The sequence below is a fragment of the Notothenia coriiceps genome, unplaced genomic scaffold (assembly GCF_000735185.1).
Source record: "Notothenia coriiceps isolate Sejong01 unplaced genomic scaffold, NC01 NC01_scaffold00005785, whole genome shotgun sequence".
NCBI classification, from domain to species: domain Eukaryota; kingdom Metazoa; phylum Chordata; class Actinopteri; order Perciformes; family Nototheniidae; genus Notothenia; species Notothenia coriiceps.
In genome coordinates, this window is record NW_011338486.1 from 208,422 (window position 1) to 226,884 (window position 18,463).

Below are 18,463 nucleotides of genomic sequence, written 5' to 3' on the forward strand. Positions count from 1 at the left end.
GAGTCCACAAGGTAGGCTTCATTCTAAATTACAAATACAGTCATTTATGTATCTAATGTTATTCCATTGTGCAATGAGTTTGAGATCAGAGCAGCCATGCAGCCTCTAATTGGTCAACAGACACGAGAGGCTGAATTGGAAGTGGACAGCTCAAAACAACAAACTTGTTTTGTGCTAATTTGCATTATTAAATGAAAGAATAACTCCATTCTGTAGGCAAAAACAAGTTTCCTAAGAATGATGATAATCGAAGAATCAAGAGCAGACATGACAGTTATTGGGATTATGATTAGGAACAGAGTGTTCAGTGAAGACGTTGAACAATGAAGACATTAAATACGAAGAGACTACACAACAGGGCATCCGGAGATGACTTGTCATCCAGTAACTTGGTTTTAAACAGGGACAGATGCTGGGCAACTGTGCCAAATGTCTTGTGGGACACATTCAGTATCAGGACTCAAACTGTATATTTTGAAAATATAACATCTACTCTACTACTGTACTACTGGGACCCTCCAGAAAAACGCGATTCTGCGATCGCAGAATTTACCGCATAATCAGCAAAATGGCGCAGATTTTAAAAAGGCCGCATATTTATCAAAAGGCCGCATAATCCCCGCATTTTTCCACACAAAATTGAGGGAAAAAAAAGTTAACTCGTCTTGACGTGAAGTAGTGATGATGATGACGCGACGTCATCAGCTCGAGCATCACAGAAGGTAAACAACACCGTAGAGTGAACGTGTGAAACTCACACGAGAGAGAAAACACCAAAATGAAAAAATCTGATCCATCTCATTTACCGACGAACATTTCTGCTAAAGACCGGGCAAAGCAGTACCCCGATGTCTTTCACGAAAGTGGGGGGAAACTATTCTGCACCCCGTGCAACTGTGTGTTGGAGCATAAGAGAAAATCGACGGTGACGACCCACTTTGATTCATTCAAACATTCGAAAATGCTTTCTGCTGCTGCGGACAAGAAAGCCAAACAACTCACGTTCACCGAGGCATCAACCTCCAAAACCCTTTCGAGGGCTACAAGAAACGAAGTGAGTAGCCTACAAGATTGAAGCTGGTCAGATAACGAACGAGTAAATGAAAACAGAATGAGGGGGAGAAGTGTGTGTGTGTGTGTGTGTGTGTGTGTGTGTGTGTGTGTGTGTGTGTGTGTGTGTGTGTGTGTGTGTGTGTGTGTGTGTGTGTGTGTGTGTGTGTGTGAGAGAGAGAGAGAGAGAGTGTGATTAAAATAGCCCAATTGCTTTTACAATAAATAAACATTGAATGTGTTTAATTGAATAGGAAAGGGGTTTAACGTTAGTTGCAGGTTGTGTCTGAGAGAGAATAAATAAGACAGCCCAATATCAAAAAAAAAAATCTATTCTTTTTCGCAACTTTCCGCATATGTCGCAACTTCCCGCAATTTCACCACATAAAATCACATAAAAACCCCACATGTTTAATCGCATAATCAAGGATTTTAGCCCGCGTTTTTCTGGAGGGTCTAAGCTGGTATCATCAAAGTATCTCTATTAAAATAAATAGCTATCCAAGCCCATTTATCTACACAACATGTATTATTGTATTGGGTAATAATAAAGTGAAAGCTATGCTATTTATTTAACTTACAATTCACATACTCGGTATGCATTTACTATTATACTTGACAGCCAGTTAATATGGATCCAATTTGCCATATAACAGCTGTACTTGTTAAGGATGCAGGGATTCGCAAGGTGTTGAAAATGCTTAAAGTGGAAGCATTTCACAGTTTGTTACAGGATCATATAATTTTTTCCAGTGAAAGACTTTCTTAATGTGATAAATACTTCATCTGGAGGTACATCCTACCCATGTGTCTCTTACTTTTGAATCAACTCACTGCTTTGTGCTTGCACAAGCAGGAAACAAAGTTCAAAAATAAATGAAGAACAGCTGGCAAGTGGGCATGGGTGGCAACAATAATACAGAGCCAATGCTAGTCAAGTCCATTTTATATATATATAGGCCACTATCACAAATGTGCCTCAGGGGCATTACATTATGTACAGCATAGGACACCCTCTATCCCTTTTGACAGGTTTTGAATATGGAAAAACACTCCCAAAAGAAAACTTAACTAGCCCACACTGATGTTTGTTTGTTTGGTTGTTGTTTGGGTTGATTAGCCTTTTCCAGTGGAAAGGACTTAATAATTGGAGGAGGAAAAAGGCAATGTGCCGGGAAAATCTCAGCCAGCCCCAATTGATCTCCCCATTTCGTTTTTGAAATCGCTAAACCAGGCAACAAAGAATGGAGGGTATGGGAAAAGATCAAGGGATGGATATGAAGAGTAATAGGCAGGGAAAGAGAAGCTGAATAAAAGCAAGACGGAAACTGTGTCAAATCCAGTAGAGGAGAAAAGGGCAGAACAAGTTGCAAACATAATACAACAGGACAATTTGAATGTTAATAAAGACAAAAGCAAGGAATTTTAAGATATGACAGATATTGAACAGTATTTTGATGTCATATTACTCACCTTGGTGGGTTAGAGACTCTTTTGCCCATGGCCAGGTTGCAGCTCCTGCCAGCTCTTCACGCACTGAGTTGCTGGCAAAGAATACATTGAGGTTGTCAGTGCCGCTCAGGTGTAGGGCCTCCTTTAGCTCTTTTACACTCATATAGGCCCTGCAGAAGCAAAAAAAGAGAGAAAACATGAAAATATTAGATATATTAAATAAGCATTCATCAAAGCACTTTAAATTAAGCTGTAAATTCTTGTAAAGTGTGGTGTTATATCTACAGGATTAAACTACAAACAGTCATTAATCTCAAACTAATATTATGCTACCATGTTCTGCGTTATTATTACTAAACAGACTAAAACGTCAAAATGGGTTTCTGCTACTTTAACCTAACCACAAAGGAGGCGCTTTCATTTGAACAGAAGGGAAACAGTATTCGACAGTGCGACAGACTTCGACATTCCACCGGAAGTCGAAAAAGTTTGAATTTAAGTATTTAACCTAGCTTAGTACTGGCAGCCAAAAAAGCCGCTAGCTTATTTTCTCAAGGGTGAAAAAGAAAGTGCTTTCAACAGCTCCATAACTGAATTATTTTTTACTTATAAATATCAAACAATACATCAACAAATCATAGTTCATTTTTTTTCTCCAGTTAGCTTAGAACGTTTCCAAACGAGAGAGGACACCTGAGGTGCTTCGTGCAGTTGTTGCCGTAACTAAGTTTACCAAGTAACTAACATTTTCGGTCAGTCTTTTCAGTCTGGCATAGTTAGCTTTCCCAAAGTCTAGCATAGTTAGCTTTCCCCTTTCTGTTACAGCCACAAAGACATGTCCTACTCACACATGTGTTCACTTATGTTGCCTGATTAGACCTCTTTTCAGGACACTGTAGGCATCATATACTGGGATTGATTAGCTTCTCATGTTAGCTTTGTTGCTGAACCTTAGATGCTTTATGGTTTATAGTTGGGTCCTTTAATTTAAATCACAAGTTCAAGTAGACTACAGTACTGTACAGGCTACAATTTGTTTGGCAGCTTCGGAGTTAAGACTCTGTTAAGCTAAATATCTAGCATAGGAGACATGTTAGCTATTATGCTAGGCTATACCAAATGCTACTGCATGCAAAGAGATACAAAAATTAAAATCTATCCAAAATGATTAGTGTATTCCCCAAAATATTTCTTTCTTTAAGCATGTGAAAAAGTATTTCTGCTCACATAGTATTGTAAGAGTGAATTTAAGAACATGTAATTATGTCGTCCTTAGAAGACGTTAGTTTGCTTCAATCCATCAACATCTCCCTCTGCCCTCTATGTACCTTTCAAATCATAATTGTTTGAATTGGTCAGGGTACTTCAAACCACTACCCTGCTGCCCCCTACCTCTTTCCCTCTCTGACTGTGATAAATTACCCGGGAGGCACTTTGATGTGTGAAGCCGACTTTGTTTTTGCCTGGCTGCAGTGATGTCACATGTCATTTTTCTCCTTTTGCTTTTATAGCTGGAAAAGCTTTTGCACCCATCACCATTAAGCCTTACTGAGTCTGAGAGCCTTGCAGTGGGGTCTCACCGGCTGCCCAAAGTACGCATGCCAGACACTAGGCTTTTAGCTGAGCCTCCTATGGCTTTTTTGGAGCACTACAGCTGCTTCATCAAAAAGCCTTTAATCTGGCTCTCAGTGTTTGGGACTGAGTGTATGCTTTATGTACAGGGTAATAAAAATCAACGGTGCCAAGACATCCAGTGGTGCATCAATATAGTGTTGGGTCATGTCAGTTCATACCTAATACATATTGTTAAATTTATGAATCATACATCATTTTGTTTGTAAAGCCTCTCAGTCTTTCATCTTGCACCGGCAAAACTGTGGTTTTAAGTGTTTTTCAATTATTATAATGTAATGGATTAGTCTCTCAGCTTACTTTGTTAACATTACAAAGCCATATTTTAATGTTTACCTAAGTCACTTAAAGTGTATCCTGATGATTTTCTGAAAAATAAGTTAAGGTTTATGCTTTTGATCAAGCTCAGCTTTAGGGCTTTATTTAATAATATTACTTAACCACGCTCTTTTCTTAGCTTTTTTTCCATCAAAATATAATTCATAGAATTACTCATTAAACACTTTAGCTTTGGCTTAATCCTGCTTATACTGTTCCAACAGCCTGAAGGAAACGCAGGTGAGCTTGTGACTGAAAATCTGAGCTTTCAGCTGGGAAAAATATAGATGGATGAAAGTAGGAAAAAGTATCCCAATTATCCTATACATTACATTCAATGTACCATTAAGTGAAGTACTCTGCCTCTAAATTGGTCCAAAGGGGTTACTCGACAGCCCAGAGTCCTGCATGTGTGTAATCCTCCCCCTAAAGCAATCCTTCCCTGAGTGCATGTGTTTTATACTGTAAATAGACATGTGTTTTCTCAGGCACTTTTCCTGAATAAATGAGGTTTAAGATGTAAGATGCTTCAGGGAAACCCTGCTCTCAATACATTACTAAAGCATTGAGGTTAGCTGAGGCTGCGTGCAGTATCCATCAACGTGGGCTGTGCTATTACAAGTGACAGAAAGCTGACCACTAAAGAGTTGACTCTTCAACTTCTAAGACTCAGAGGACGCCTCAGTGGATGTCTAACCTGGCAAAAAATCAATGGCTCTACATCATTTAGGTGAGCCCAAAACCAAAGTTATGATTTACCAAAATAAACATTTGTGGGCAATTCAAACACTGTGTAAATCAACAGCAGTGTAAGCATTAGCACTGTCACCATGTTAAGCTGTATTTTACTTTCAAACCTCAAGAATCAGGACACAGACTCTAAAATAAACAGCAATCAAACCTTTTGATATATAATATACTTAACTTCAATACATACTGTGCACTGCAATGTTACATGTTTAAATAGAGAAAACAAAAGCATCTACAATCTAAACAGTTCCTCATAAGGGCTTGATGAATGCAGTGCTAGAGGAAAACACAAGAACTCACAGGTAATATATAACCAGTGCAGGTTTCTTTAGTGCAGCAGTGTACTAGCGCATACTGAAAACCAGTCGAACCAGCCTTTAAGTGTACAATTTGTATACCTTTTCCTGAAACCAACCCTTTGTGTTGCAAATGATAGCCACAATTGGTGGAGAGTTAACTGTAAAGTTAGCAGCTCTTTCAAGATTTGTTTATAACTTAGCAACCCATATTTCGTATATAGACATCAAATGCACATTTAAAAACATTTAACAGCGTTCTTCATTCAAAACTAAAAACATTTAACAGCGTTCTTCATTCAAAACTAATCAGCTGGAAATACTAAAAAGTTAGCTGGAGATGTGTAACCAACTTATGGAACAAATGCTAGCTTAATAAATTAGCTAGCTACAGCTGATTAAATCTGCTAGCGTCAGTTGTCATGCCAATCTGTTGTTGTCTACCCTTTATCTGAAATCAAAAGCCCCTTGTTTAAAAACTTACCAAGAATGTTGATGGTAAATGTGACACCACAAATGTATGGTATATTTCTTTCCTAAACTGTCATGCAAGAACAGAAAGCTTGACATGCATAGCATTTCCCAAATGACAACAAAAGGTAAATAATGACCCTTTCTATAATGAATTATGTTCTGGAAAACATTGCAGTTATGTTTTTATTAGTGAATAAAACATGACCACAATAAAACTTGAGATTCACATTCACGGTAACTGTCAAACTGAAAAAGATTGTTCTTTCAGGGGAGTTGCCTGGACCTCTTTGCACACAAATGCACTGTCCAGTTTTTACAAATCCAAACTGTTAGCAAATACTCAACATGTGTCTCAGCATTAATGAGCGTAACCCTTGCCTCTCTTTCTTTCTGTTAGCTTTTCCTTCCCGGCCCTTCTTGTAATGCCAGAATTATTAGTGTACCTGGCCATAGCTATATAGAACTGGCTCTTAACAACAAGTTTGTGTTGTGACAGCAACTGGCTTGGAAAACCTCTGGCCTTGTACTGGCCAGCAGCAGCTGCACACATATAGGGTCCCACAATCGGAATACCTGGCCAAGAGCTCAGAGAAAAGAGGGAGGTTGGATATCAAAAACCCAGATCCAGAACATAAAAATTGTCCTGTGCTCCGTAAATGCCAGCAAAATGTCATCCTCACATTAATTGTCTCCCTGTCTGAGAAATTTGCGATCCAGACCCCCACACACACATGCATGCAAGCATGTCGAAGCACTCTCACACATAAGGATTTCCAACAAGCTGGGGTCAGGACCTTTCCAGAAGACCTACACTACTGTAAGTCCACTGAGCCCAGATTTACTACACTCTGATCTCCTGTGTATTGGCTGCTCATGTTGTTTTTAGTGGGAGGTCAGGGGCGTATAGACAGGAACTCTGGCAAGATTCACTGAAGCAGTAACATCACTGCTTAGAAGTGAACACACTTTAACTTTTGGAGCTTTGCTTTTGAAAATCTGAAAAGCAGAGCCCTTATTTATGGAAGTCTCTCATGCAAAAAGATTCTGCATGAAACCAGATCAAATCCAGAGCCATGATTTATAAAAGTGTGCTCACATCAAAATCAACACATTACATTGATCTCTCCAGTACCCTGTCATATATCAAACTAAAACGGATTCCAGCTATTACCCAAAGGTAAGTGTGGTGGATACGTTTTCCTTTGTTTTTTTCTGAATATTATTTGCAGTAACCATCAAAGTAAATCTAGAATAAATCACGGAGCATTTTATATAATTCAGGCCAAGGACCAGACCGACGTTTTGTGCAAAACAACAGAGTAGAGTGCTGTCTGCTGTCCAATATTTTTCATCAGTGTCCATCTCCTCTCTGTGGGTTACCCAGCCCAGGCTGAGCCGAGGGAACATCTGACCACAACATGTACCGAACCTACTTTTCTCCTGTCTGCCTCACTGGGTCTATCCCACTAACCTTGTGAGGAGATAAGACATACATTAGAGACCACACAGATGCAGATTAACTTTGACCTAACTGAAGCCTTTGTCCTCCAGGGAGAGTCAACAGAGCACCAGATTATTTTCCAGCAACAGCCTGTTTCGCACTCACAAAGCTGCTCAAATCTACAACTGGAAGCTGCACAGTCCTAATGCTGGCCTTTTAGAGCTGTCCAGTATAACTTGACAGTTGGAGGTTAAGTGCCTTGCTCAATGGCACCTTTTTTGACTAAGGATGGTGGTAAAAGCTATGAACTTCAGATTACTTTAATTATGTAAGCCTATGATCTTCTGTTCAAAAGCATGCTTAGCCATCTTTGGGCTGATGCATACATCAGCAAAAAGTACAAACAGACATAACGGAATGTAGCATTTGGTTATACTACGATACTACTTAATGTAGGAAAAGAGATCGCTGCAGGAACTGTGACATCTATGATACGTAAAGCTACCGGCAGTGTGGATAAGAAGCTAATCTTCAATTTCCCATACAATAGTATAATTGTGTTTCCACTAGTTCACTTTTGTAAAACCCAACAGTCATTTATATACAGTTTAAGTTTGGAATTGTTACTTGGACTTGGGTATTGGTTAACCAAGTTCCTGATTGACAGAATGAAATACCAATAACCTTCTGTTGGTATTATTTATGAATAAGACAGTAGGCATTTCCTCATCTTAAATCAAATGTTCCCAAGGTCATGACCTCTGCCTAAGGCAAAGCTTGAGCATATATCAAGTTTTGTGTGTCCTTTATTCATAGCTCAGCAACCCTAACCATCAGAGTCAGTCATCAAATTGTGATGAAATTACTTTACAACAAAGGTTTTCTCATATTTGTTCATAATAAACATGATTTGAAGCTAAAGGAATTGGGTTGAATAAGGAATAAATATCCAATTTGTGATTTTAAATAAGTGTTATGTAGATAGACATTCGCTTAAATTGAAACGTTGGGATTTGAATCATGACAAAAGAAGTTGTAATCCTTTAAAAAAGCTACTAGTTTAAAAAACATTAATACATCCTTGCATTAAGCTGTCACACTCTGTCAACTCTGGACACAAAGCGCAAAATCGTTTTAAAAAATAGCTCTCGCTCCCATGTTCTGTTTCCCAGTGGCCAAGTGTAAAGCTTGTGGTTACAATTTGGATTAAGAACGGGGTCTTTAAGAGCCTGGGCCGACGACTTCATGGCGAGACTTCATGCATGCTATTTGGAACTCTGCATGAGCCTGTCTGTCAGACCAAATAGAAGACAGCAGGCTCCCGCTCTAGTTGTTTAGTAAAAATAAGTGTGTACTTTGGCCTCTTCACCCGCCGTCCCCACTTCACAGAGCCCTGTTTAAAACCACTGGGGAAAGTGAGAGTACCAATTTGTAGATGTAGCATGTTGAGCTGTTCATTGCAAATCCCTGCTGAAGCACAATTTAGCGTGCTGAAGCAGATATTCACCTCATGGGGAGAAATTTGTGGCCGTTTATGCTCTCCTTGTCTCTGGAAAAACATGTTCTCCTGACTGGCTGATATACGTATCCCCCTGGTGCTTTCACCACTCTGTCAATCTTACATTGTAGCCCTTTACACTTTTCTCCTGTCTTAATATACATTGATACATATCAATGGACCGGTCAGTTTACTGTATATTCTAAAAAATGTATGGGACATGCAACAACATACTTCTGGAAACAATTGACTTAAAATCCTCTAAGACAGTAATGTCAGATTTCCTTTAGCTTAGAACATATCTTTTGGTTGTCCATTGGCAAACTTTGTGGTTTTACCTGATACTTGTTTGGTACCAACGCAGTCGAGGTTCCAAGTGAGCTGTGTGGATACTAATAACACTGCAGACTGCTCAGTGGTCAGAGAGAATAAAAACTGAAATCATAACTTGGACAACAAGGGACATTGTGTACAAATCAACAATTGCTTTATAGCCAAGCTACAGTCAATAGCGACCGCATATTTTGTTTATATACAGTCAACCTAAATTTGACTAAATGGAGGGGGTACTATCTGTATGCAAAAAGGAAGTTGAGAAAAGTTGATAGCAAAAGTAAATTGAGCCAAGTCGTACAATGTAGAGTAAAATGTGGCCCTGTCAACTAATGTTTATTTTCCTTTTATGTACAGATATAACACTGTGACACATCTGCAGAAAGAGTTAAGTTTCATTCGAAGTAATTTAAAGGTCCCCTATTACACTGTTTTTCCTCAATATATTATAGTTCTCAGATATACAAAACATGTCTCTGAAGTGTTTGGCTGAAACACCAAACAGATCATTGCAGCATCCCCTAATCCCCTCTGTTTCAGCCCTGTTTCCAAGTGCTGATTCTCTGTCTGTTACTTTAGATGAAAATAAGGAGCCCCTCCCCACGCCCCTCTGAGAGATATTTGGTTACAAAGAACACTATGGTGCTCTAGGAGGAGATTCAGGTGATAAGGTGTGGGGGGGTGTTACCTTGGTTGGTGATTGGCTAATGCTTACACAAGCCAAAAAAACATTATGACATCATAAAGTGGCCAAAATCTGATCAGCTCATTTTCAGACAGGATTTTATATAAATGGATCAGGACAAAAAGAGAGAATCTTTTTTCCTGAAACTTTCAGAATCTCTTTACACAGAAGGGACACATGTTTATGTATAACAGACATGGAAAAGTCAATTGTGCATAATAGGTGACCTTTAACAGAAACCAAAAAGAAGTTAGAGTATTTGGAACTTCACCTGTCAGGGGACTCGGGATCGAAGCAGGTCTTGAGGACGTCAGTGACCCCCGGGTCACAGCAGTCTCCATCATCGTAGTCATAGTGTATACTGTTGCACTCCATGTTACAAACTCCATCCTGTCTCTTCCAGTTGTAGCAGAGTCCCAATCTAAGGCAGTCCCCTCCGTCATGGCCTGTCCTCGGGTGGTCGCACTCAGGGTCACATTTGCGGTTCCCAATCTTCCCAATCCGACAGTTGCTGAGGATAAACCGCTCTCTGAAGCTGGAGTTTCTGACAGTGTGCACGCTCAGATCCAGGGTGATGTTGTAAGGGCGGAATGCCTCAGTTAGAGCCAGGTGCTGGAGCTGGATCTGGGCTTCAGACACGGTGGGATTTCCGCCAGAGTCATTGCAGAGGTTGACGATCTGGTAGCGAACTTGCTTGTTAGCACGGAGCTGCCAGTTGTTGTTGTAGCCGGAGATGATGTCGGTGTTGTCGCAGGGTGTCAGGCCACAGGGTGGCGGCAGGAATGGGGATACTAGTTCTTGTTCAGGGACAGGAGTGGTGATGATTGTTGGATGGAGGCCAACTTTGTTAGGAGTCCATAGCTGTTCCACCTCAAAGTAAGAAGTAAAATAAATTAATTGTATTACTAAAACCAGACCAGTTTTAATATGCAACAACTAAACACGGAAAAAGTTTGAGAGGAAAATGTTTTTTTGCAAAAAAAGAGATATAGTTTATTACATTAGTGAAGTCAGCCCACATTGCCACCAATGGCTCGCTTTTATCAGTTTGAAGTGGCCGCTTTAGCAGGTCCTCATGGGAGCGGTCATAGCCCCACAGCACCACACCCCCTATGTGGCCCCTGAAGCTGTTTCCCTGATCCGATTGGTTACTGCCGAGGAATAGGGTTCTGCATGTCTTCATGTAAGGACTGTAGAGATTCCCCGACTGATGACTGCTCTCTCCCACCTGAAAGGACAAGCAGGGGAGAAATGACAGCCAAACAATTCAAAAGGGGCAGAAAATAAATGTCTCTCCCTTGCATTGTTACAAACATAATACCATGAGTTATGTTCTAATCAAAAGTTCCTAAAATGATTTGACTTCCTAAAAAGTACACATTTAGCATTAAATAACCCAGGGTTTGCAGCTGCTGATTTTGCATGTCACTTGTGAAGCTCTCCATCTGATTGTCAACAAAGTTAAGGCTTTTTACATATTTTCTCTATTCCTTTAATGCTCCGATTGGTTAACACTACAACAGCCTGCTATTAATAAGACGAGCTATCCAAAAAACAATTAAATTAAATTATTGATCAATTGAGAATGGCCAAATTAGAAGCTAATATAGTCTCTTGCTCTCTCCTATTTCAATTTTTCTGAAACTGGCATGAAATAAATTGGATGATGAATAAATAAGCATTTAAGAAAAAAGGTCATCTTGACCTCCGACATGTTTGACAAAATAATCCAAACTAAAGATCTGCATACTAGTTTTTTCTAGGCTTTCAACCAAGTAACTATGTCTTCATGAGTTTGAGTTTGCTCAGTTGTCATGGAGACTGATCTGTTGACAAGCAAACTAAGTAGCTGTTCTCTATACATCTATGTCACGTTTAAGCATAAAGACGATTATGTAGCTTGGGAAACAAAATAAAGACCATGTGATGTTGGTGAAAGACCCAGAGAAATCTAGTAGGTGGACCTTGGGCTTGGATTGTGATGTCAATATACCATCATGGTATTTCAGTGATCGTTGAGTTGAAACTTAAGAGGTGAATGACCAAAATGTGAGCCAAAGTTCGACCACCAAAACACTCAAATTACACACCTTAGCTCCATCAACATACAGGGTCATGTTGTGGCCGTTGTAAGTAGCCATCAGGTGAGTCCAGGCGTTGGCTCGGTAACGCTGGTGGCTTAAGACAGTGGTGGATTTTAAAGCTCGGTCTGTGCGAAGCGTGAAGTAAAACCGTGCGTCTTTGGAACTGGCGGGTTCCACAGTGCGGACACCTACCGACCAGCCCTTCTCACTTAGTGAATAGGAACAGTTGTCAAATACACCTATGGGAAAGGGGGAAAGTAAAATATATTATAATGTGTATTATTTAATAAGAATACCAGTAAAAAAATTCAATAAAGCAATTATTATCTGGCAGGGTCCAAGGACTAATTCACAATGAGCTCATAGCCTTTATGAAAACACATAAATAAACCCACAAACAAGCAATCTTTCCAAGTGTTTGCGGTCCTGAGGACTTGGGACCCCAGAGTAGGAGAGGCTGAGACATACAGAGAATAGACAGAGCCAGATATAGTAAGAGAGAACAGAGAGGGAAGGGAGGACGGAGGTATTTCTCTCAGCCAGGGCAAGGCCCTTGTGTTTTCATTTGCTGTTGCAACAGACACACACAGATCCACATCTGCTCCCCAGATGTGTTTCACTGGGACAGCGTGGGGTCAGGGAACCCCTTCACCCTCCTTAATGCTCTACTGTATGAGCATGTGTATATGTTTACATGACTATGTGTGTGCAAGTGTGAGAAGTGGGAAAACTAAAGCAAAATATCCTTTCTGAAGTGAGCCAGGATCATGGTTAAGCAATTCATTCAGTTAAAGAAAGCTGTCGTTGGGAGGCTAAACAGTAGCTGGGCCAAGTTAATTAGATTACATTGTACTACCAAATGTAATCAAACAAATATATGTATACCAATCTATCCATACATACTCAGAAACATTGAGCACAATATAATATATAAGGATAAACTTAAAATGTTGCGCCAATTGTATTAGCCATTTGAAAACGTCTTTGTTCATCTTAACTAGCTAACTGAATGAAGAATTGTTTATTTTTCAGTGCAAATTAAGCCAATATGTTATTTAAATGTGTACATTCATTAAGTAATAATAATTCTACCAATAACTTACTTCTATTTGGGTCACAGACGAGCAAGGGTACCAACGTTTAAAATCGACTTATCACGCAACATCACTAATCCACAGTAACTCACAAAATGCTAAATGTTAAAATATTGGACTACTGTAAGTCATTAATAAACCATCAATCATCCAATGGTGACAAATTCACAAATACAGTTACATACACTTCTCGGTGATACGTGTCTCAAAATTTAATCTCCTTGGAAATCTGTTGAAGTTTGGCACAAACCAGGAGGAGGGCGTTGTTTAAATGAAACAAAATTGAGCTAAAGTTTTCTGTGTTTCATTCAACAGCAGATGGTCGTGGGGAAACTGCCAAAAAAGTGACAACACTGCGTTTGCAAGAGGAAACATCAAGGTTATGGGAAAATGTGGTGTTTAGGTTGTGAGACATTTGCAATACCACAAATATTAGTTTGAGGATACTATTCATCTCTCTCCTGGTATCCATTAGGAACTAATGTTTTAAAGCTGCATTACATTTTTGGGGGGGCCAGTTAGGGGCAGCGTAAATAGCAGAAAACACAATATTAACATAAAATGTCTTTCTAAAACTGTTATTGCAAATATGTCAGCAAACAATTGGCTAATTACACCTTAAGCAGTCTGGAAGCAACATTAGCATTCACTTGGCGCCATGTTTCTGGCAATGCAAGTCCAATATTGACTCTTTCTGTTCCCAACAGGGGAGGGAAACCTCTGGCTGTTAAGCTACTCCGCTATTAGCATGGCGCTAATATTTCTGCAGTTTGGCGCTTGGCGGTATCAGAGATTTTATTTTCTTTCCTTGAAACAAGGTTGATGAAAGTCATAGAGAAAACCTCTTTAGCCAATTTCAAGGCCAGAAAACCAAAACAATGGGCTTAAAGGCAAATATTTTGTAAAGCTAAAAAAACTCCAGAGTTAAGCGATAATTTTCTGAGGTTGGTCACTACCAGGAAGCCCTCAGTAAAATATATTATATTTGAACAATAACTGTATTTTAATGCATGAAATGCGTTTGAATTCTAAAGTTTTCTACATTGAGGAAAGTTGTCAAATGTTTTAACCTTTATCAACATTTGAAAAACCAATCCTTTTTTAAGACTATTTACTTTCTCAGCATGTGGCGCCCCATCACAACAAGGGCCTTCATTTTAATCCAGTTTTCGAATAATATAATTTAAGACATTAGCATAAATGTTGGCCAAAATAAAGTACATTAATTAATACATAGTACTGAGGAAATTCGTTAATATCATTGTTTCTCAAGCACTCACTGTAACATATACAATAACATGACAAAAAAAGAATGCAATGTACAAAGAACAAGACAATAAGTGACCTTTAGAAGTCTAACCGATATCAATGTCATGTCTAGCAGAAACAATAGGAGTTTGTTTGTCACTGTATTTGTCAGATTCCTTCAGAACACTACAAAGAGAAAGGCCCATGCCACAGAATTCCACCCTCACATAAGGAAGCAATGAGGGGGGAAATGTAGTTGAGTAATGGAGTGGGATCTTTGATCAGAGTAAATGTGAGCCGACGTAACAGTTTGGGGTCTCCCTCACTATCTGGACAGCTGTGATGCTGCACCGTCGTGCTTTTATCCTCTTGAATTTGTTTGATGTAGGTGTTGTCCTGTCAAATGTGCAGCTTTTCAAATGTGACATTCACTTTTGATGTCGAAAAACAGTGATTTCCAGTTTTGAGTGAAGAATAAAAATGTAATTGTATGTTATGATAAAAACTGGTTTAAAAATAATGTTATGTGATCAGATAACTCACTAGATTCATGTGGAAGTTTTTTTGTTTTATTCTTCTAATAAAGGATAACCATTTGGAGCCTGGCTCTGTGTTCAATTGAAAGTATAAGCCTTTTTGTACACAATTAAATACAATTTTTTTTTTTGCAGCAAAGAGTAAAAGAAGTCGATGACTATTTCCCAGATACCAATACGACCCTATAAAGTCTTGATTTGTCCCTGTCAGATTCCTAAACCGAAACACATTGAATTGACAATCATATAAATAAAACCCTAAACCCTGGTTGAACTCCGTTTGACCTTTCTGGTGAAAAGTAGGCTCATTTTTTCTTGGAAGCCATTTAATACTAACGTCACACAGCACAAGTCATTGCTGTTAAAAAAGAAAACCCAAATGTTATTAGGGTTAGTAGATATAGTATAGCTGTCACAAATTATTTGCAATAACATACAGCACCCTTAAGTGTCAGAATATAATCTAGGATTCTTGAGAACTGGGAAAGAACAAGCAGACAAGGAGAAAAAAGTTCTGATACTGGATCAGTATAGTTCTCAGACTGGGAAAGTGTTCTTGGAGAAAAATAAATGAATATATCTCCCAGATTCTGTCATGGGGCATATATCCCCAACACAGTGTGCGGTCATGAGACTCTGCTTACATCTTCCAGGGGGTACTTTAGTAAGAAGATATGAGTTTTACTAACACAGAGAAGTTTTAAGATATTTTAAGTAGTAAAACCAGAGTGTGAACACACCCAGTAAAAGTCAACATCTTACTTTTCAAACCTTAGTTATTAGTTTTCGTAGTATCAAATATATTACCAGGCAAATGTGCCAAAGTACCAAAAGAAAAGTAGAATGTTCCCTGACAGTGACTAGGCTACTAAAAGGATGTATTTTGGGACTCGTTTTACTGTTGCCTTATATGTTTAAGGATGTTTAAAGTTCTGCTAATTTTAACTATTGCTTACTTAAAAATCTTTCAGTTTAGGGGAGACATACCAAATAGAGATACTTGTCATTCACTGGACTAAAAGGGTAGGTAAAATTGTAATATGGAAAGTAACTAAAGCTGTCAGAGTAATAAACTACAACATTTCATATTGGCTTCTGTGATGTAGTGGATAATAGGTATACAATTGCATACAATTGAGATATGCCTATACAAGTAGCCTACAAGTAACTTGAATGTGTATAATATGTAAGTACAGTGGGTCTATTTGAGTAATTTGGTGCTACTTGTACATTCCACATCAGTTCGTGTCTATCATGCAGCTCATGCTCAGTTTTCACCCACCTGCTATGACTGCAGGGTTGCTCTGCCCTCCCTCAGGCTTCACCCAAAGCTCCAGGCTGAACTTGGCCCTCGGCAGCTCCACCCCTGCAGCCGGTTTCACCTTCAGCTGCTCCCTGCGTCCACTGAAGTACAGGGCAGTCATCCAGGAAGGGGGCACCCTTGGCAAGGGACTCCCCCAGGGAAGGGAACTCCCAACAGGCATGTTCGCGGGCTGTTCCTCCTCCACCACTTCCCCGGAGTAGTCCTCGGTACTATCCTCAATGTTACCGGTGGAGGACTGCTGGTCTCCATCTTCCTGCTGCAGCCTGGAGAGTACCAGGAGACCCCTGGAATCTGTTGAGCTGTCAGGGAAAACTTTCTCCCAGCTGGAGTTACCGTCTTCCTCGTACGTAGACGCGCCGAGGAGGCTGCGAGTGACCCTCGAGAGAGTGCTGCGGGAGGGCTTCGTGTGGCCCGAGGAGGACACGGTTTTCCCGGGGTCTTTAAGGAGAGGCTTTCCGGGCTGCTGCGTGGTGCTTTCACTGACATAATTTATCTTTCGCTTGTCGTTTGTGTGGCTGTTCTCAAAGTGCCGTCCGGTAACCGTATCATATCCGTCCCCAGCGCTCTCCGCCACATCCTCCCCCGCGGCAGCGACCCGGTGGACCCCGGTGTCAAACCTGCTGCACCCTCCCTCACAAACCGAAGGAGCGCTCTTAACACTGTACGGCTCTCTCCGGCTCGTGTGTGTCCTCGGACGGACCGCTGGAGGGCGGTATTGGGACGGGGAGAGGGAGCGGGGTTGCCGCAGGGACCTCCAGACGCCGGACGAGGTGCAGGGTTCACCTGCTAGCCTGGAGAGCTCACTGTCTGCCCGCCGGGCCATGCTGCGCTTGTTCCGGCTCATTGCATCGGAGCGAACCGGGCTGAGCAGCCACGTGTTTGTGATGAAAACAAGGAATATAGCCAGTAGTCTGATGAACAACATTGTGTCAGGTTAGGAACAGGTTTTTGTCGTTGTTTTATTGAAGACAAATTGTGGGGGGGGACGGGACGTTTTAGCTCTTAAAAAGTCAGCCTCTTGTTTCCAGGTCAGCAGCAAGAGGTCTCACGCCAATTCGCCAAACTGTGGTTATTCGATTTGTTTGTGTATATTTATTAAGTAATAAAGACACATCTGTTTAGGCTACCGAATTAGAAAATGTATTTATTGTGGTAAACAAATTATAAAAATAATCAAATGTAACATAAATCAGTGCATTCGAAATGAATCAATTAAAGAAAGAGGTTGTTACATTCTTGAACTTATTGGATATTGAGGTTCTGTATGTTTTGTGTTGATTTTTGAATAAAGCAGACGTTTAACAGCTGAAGATCTGATTATTTTTCTCTGATTCTGAGTTCATCCAAATCCTTTCTTCACGCAGCTGCAGCACAGTTCTGCACTTTGCACGAGCCTTCTTTACATCTGTGTATTCCGCAAAAATATCTGTAGCGTGTTTAAGTTTCTGTTTACTTCTAGAAAAAAAAACATTAGTTTATAAAACTCCTTTCTGCGTTTTAGTAAGCCAAACAATTATGTTTAAACGTCAGGCTGATTTCAAATCTGAAATAAACAAACAGAATTGTTTTTTTTATAACCTAAGAGGGCTGATTTCAATTCCAGGAATAAATCAGGTGAAATATGATCATTTAAATCCACACTGACTTTGAATAAAGCCTCTTTTTTACCTGACCACAGCGGGATAATTCAGTGCGTCCTGATCCAAAATATGGCTGCAAGGTGAACCAGAATAATGAAAAAAGAAAAGTCACTCCAAACTCAATGCAAAGTGCCAGTCCTTAACTAGCTACCATACTTGTTGAGCAGAAGCTTTTTCCTATAATTTCTGAAAGAGGGGACACTAATATTAGTCCATTAAATCATAGCTCGGCGTCTGCGCGTCAGCTCCTCTTGGTTTTTGTTGTGCGTCTGTGTGCGCCTCAGAGTGACTTGCTGCTCCTCTGCATCGGTCCGTGCAGTAGTAGTAATATCCTCCTCCATTCACTCCTCCATCTCTCTCTCTCTCTCTCTCTCTCTCTCTCTCTCTCTCATTCTCTCGAGTCTAAAGGTTTTTTTATTATCAGGGAGCCCCTGCCCGCCCTGACATCACCGGTAGGGGAAGTGCGGTGGAGGTGGTTGAGGGAGGAGAGGGTTGCAAGGGGGGGCTCACACTTGTGTTTTACAAGGGAAATCCTCTCCTCTTTCCCCTGCCCAGTCCTGTGCTGAACATCCCTCTTGTTGCATAGGGGCAACACAGGAAGGAGGCTA

At 40.2% G+C, this 18,463-nt stretch overlaps 1 protein-coding gene across 1 annotated transcript in view; it reads right to left on the reverse strand.

Moving 5' to 3' along the window:
- pappa2 (pappalysin 2) overlaps window positions 1–18,121 on the reverse strand; it is a 76,560-nt gene extending 58,439 nt beyond the window's left edge. The window contains exons 1-5 of the mRNA XM_010768507.1: window positions 16,174–18,121; window positions 12,020–12,252; window positions 10,930–11,157; window positions 10,201–10,799; window positions 2,524–2,672 (exon numbers count right to left, since the gene is read on the reverse strand). Coding sequence (XP_010766809.1) covers window positions 2,524–2,672; window positions 10,201–10,799; window positions 10,930–11,157; window positions 12,020–12,252; window positions 16,174–17,140 — 2,176 coding nt within the window. The 5' untranslated portion in view covers window positions 17,141–18,121. The remainder of the gene's footprint in view (window positions 1–2,523; window positions 2,673–10,200; window positions 10,800–10,929; window positions 11,158–12,019; window positions 12,253–16,173) is intronic.
- Window positions 18,122–18,463: the final 342 nt, after the last annotated feature.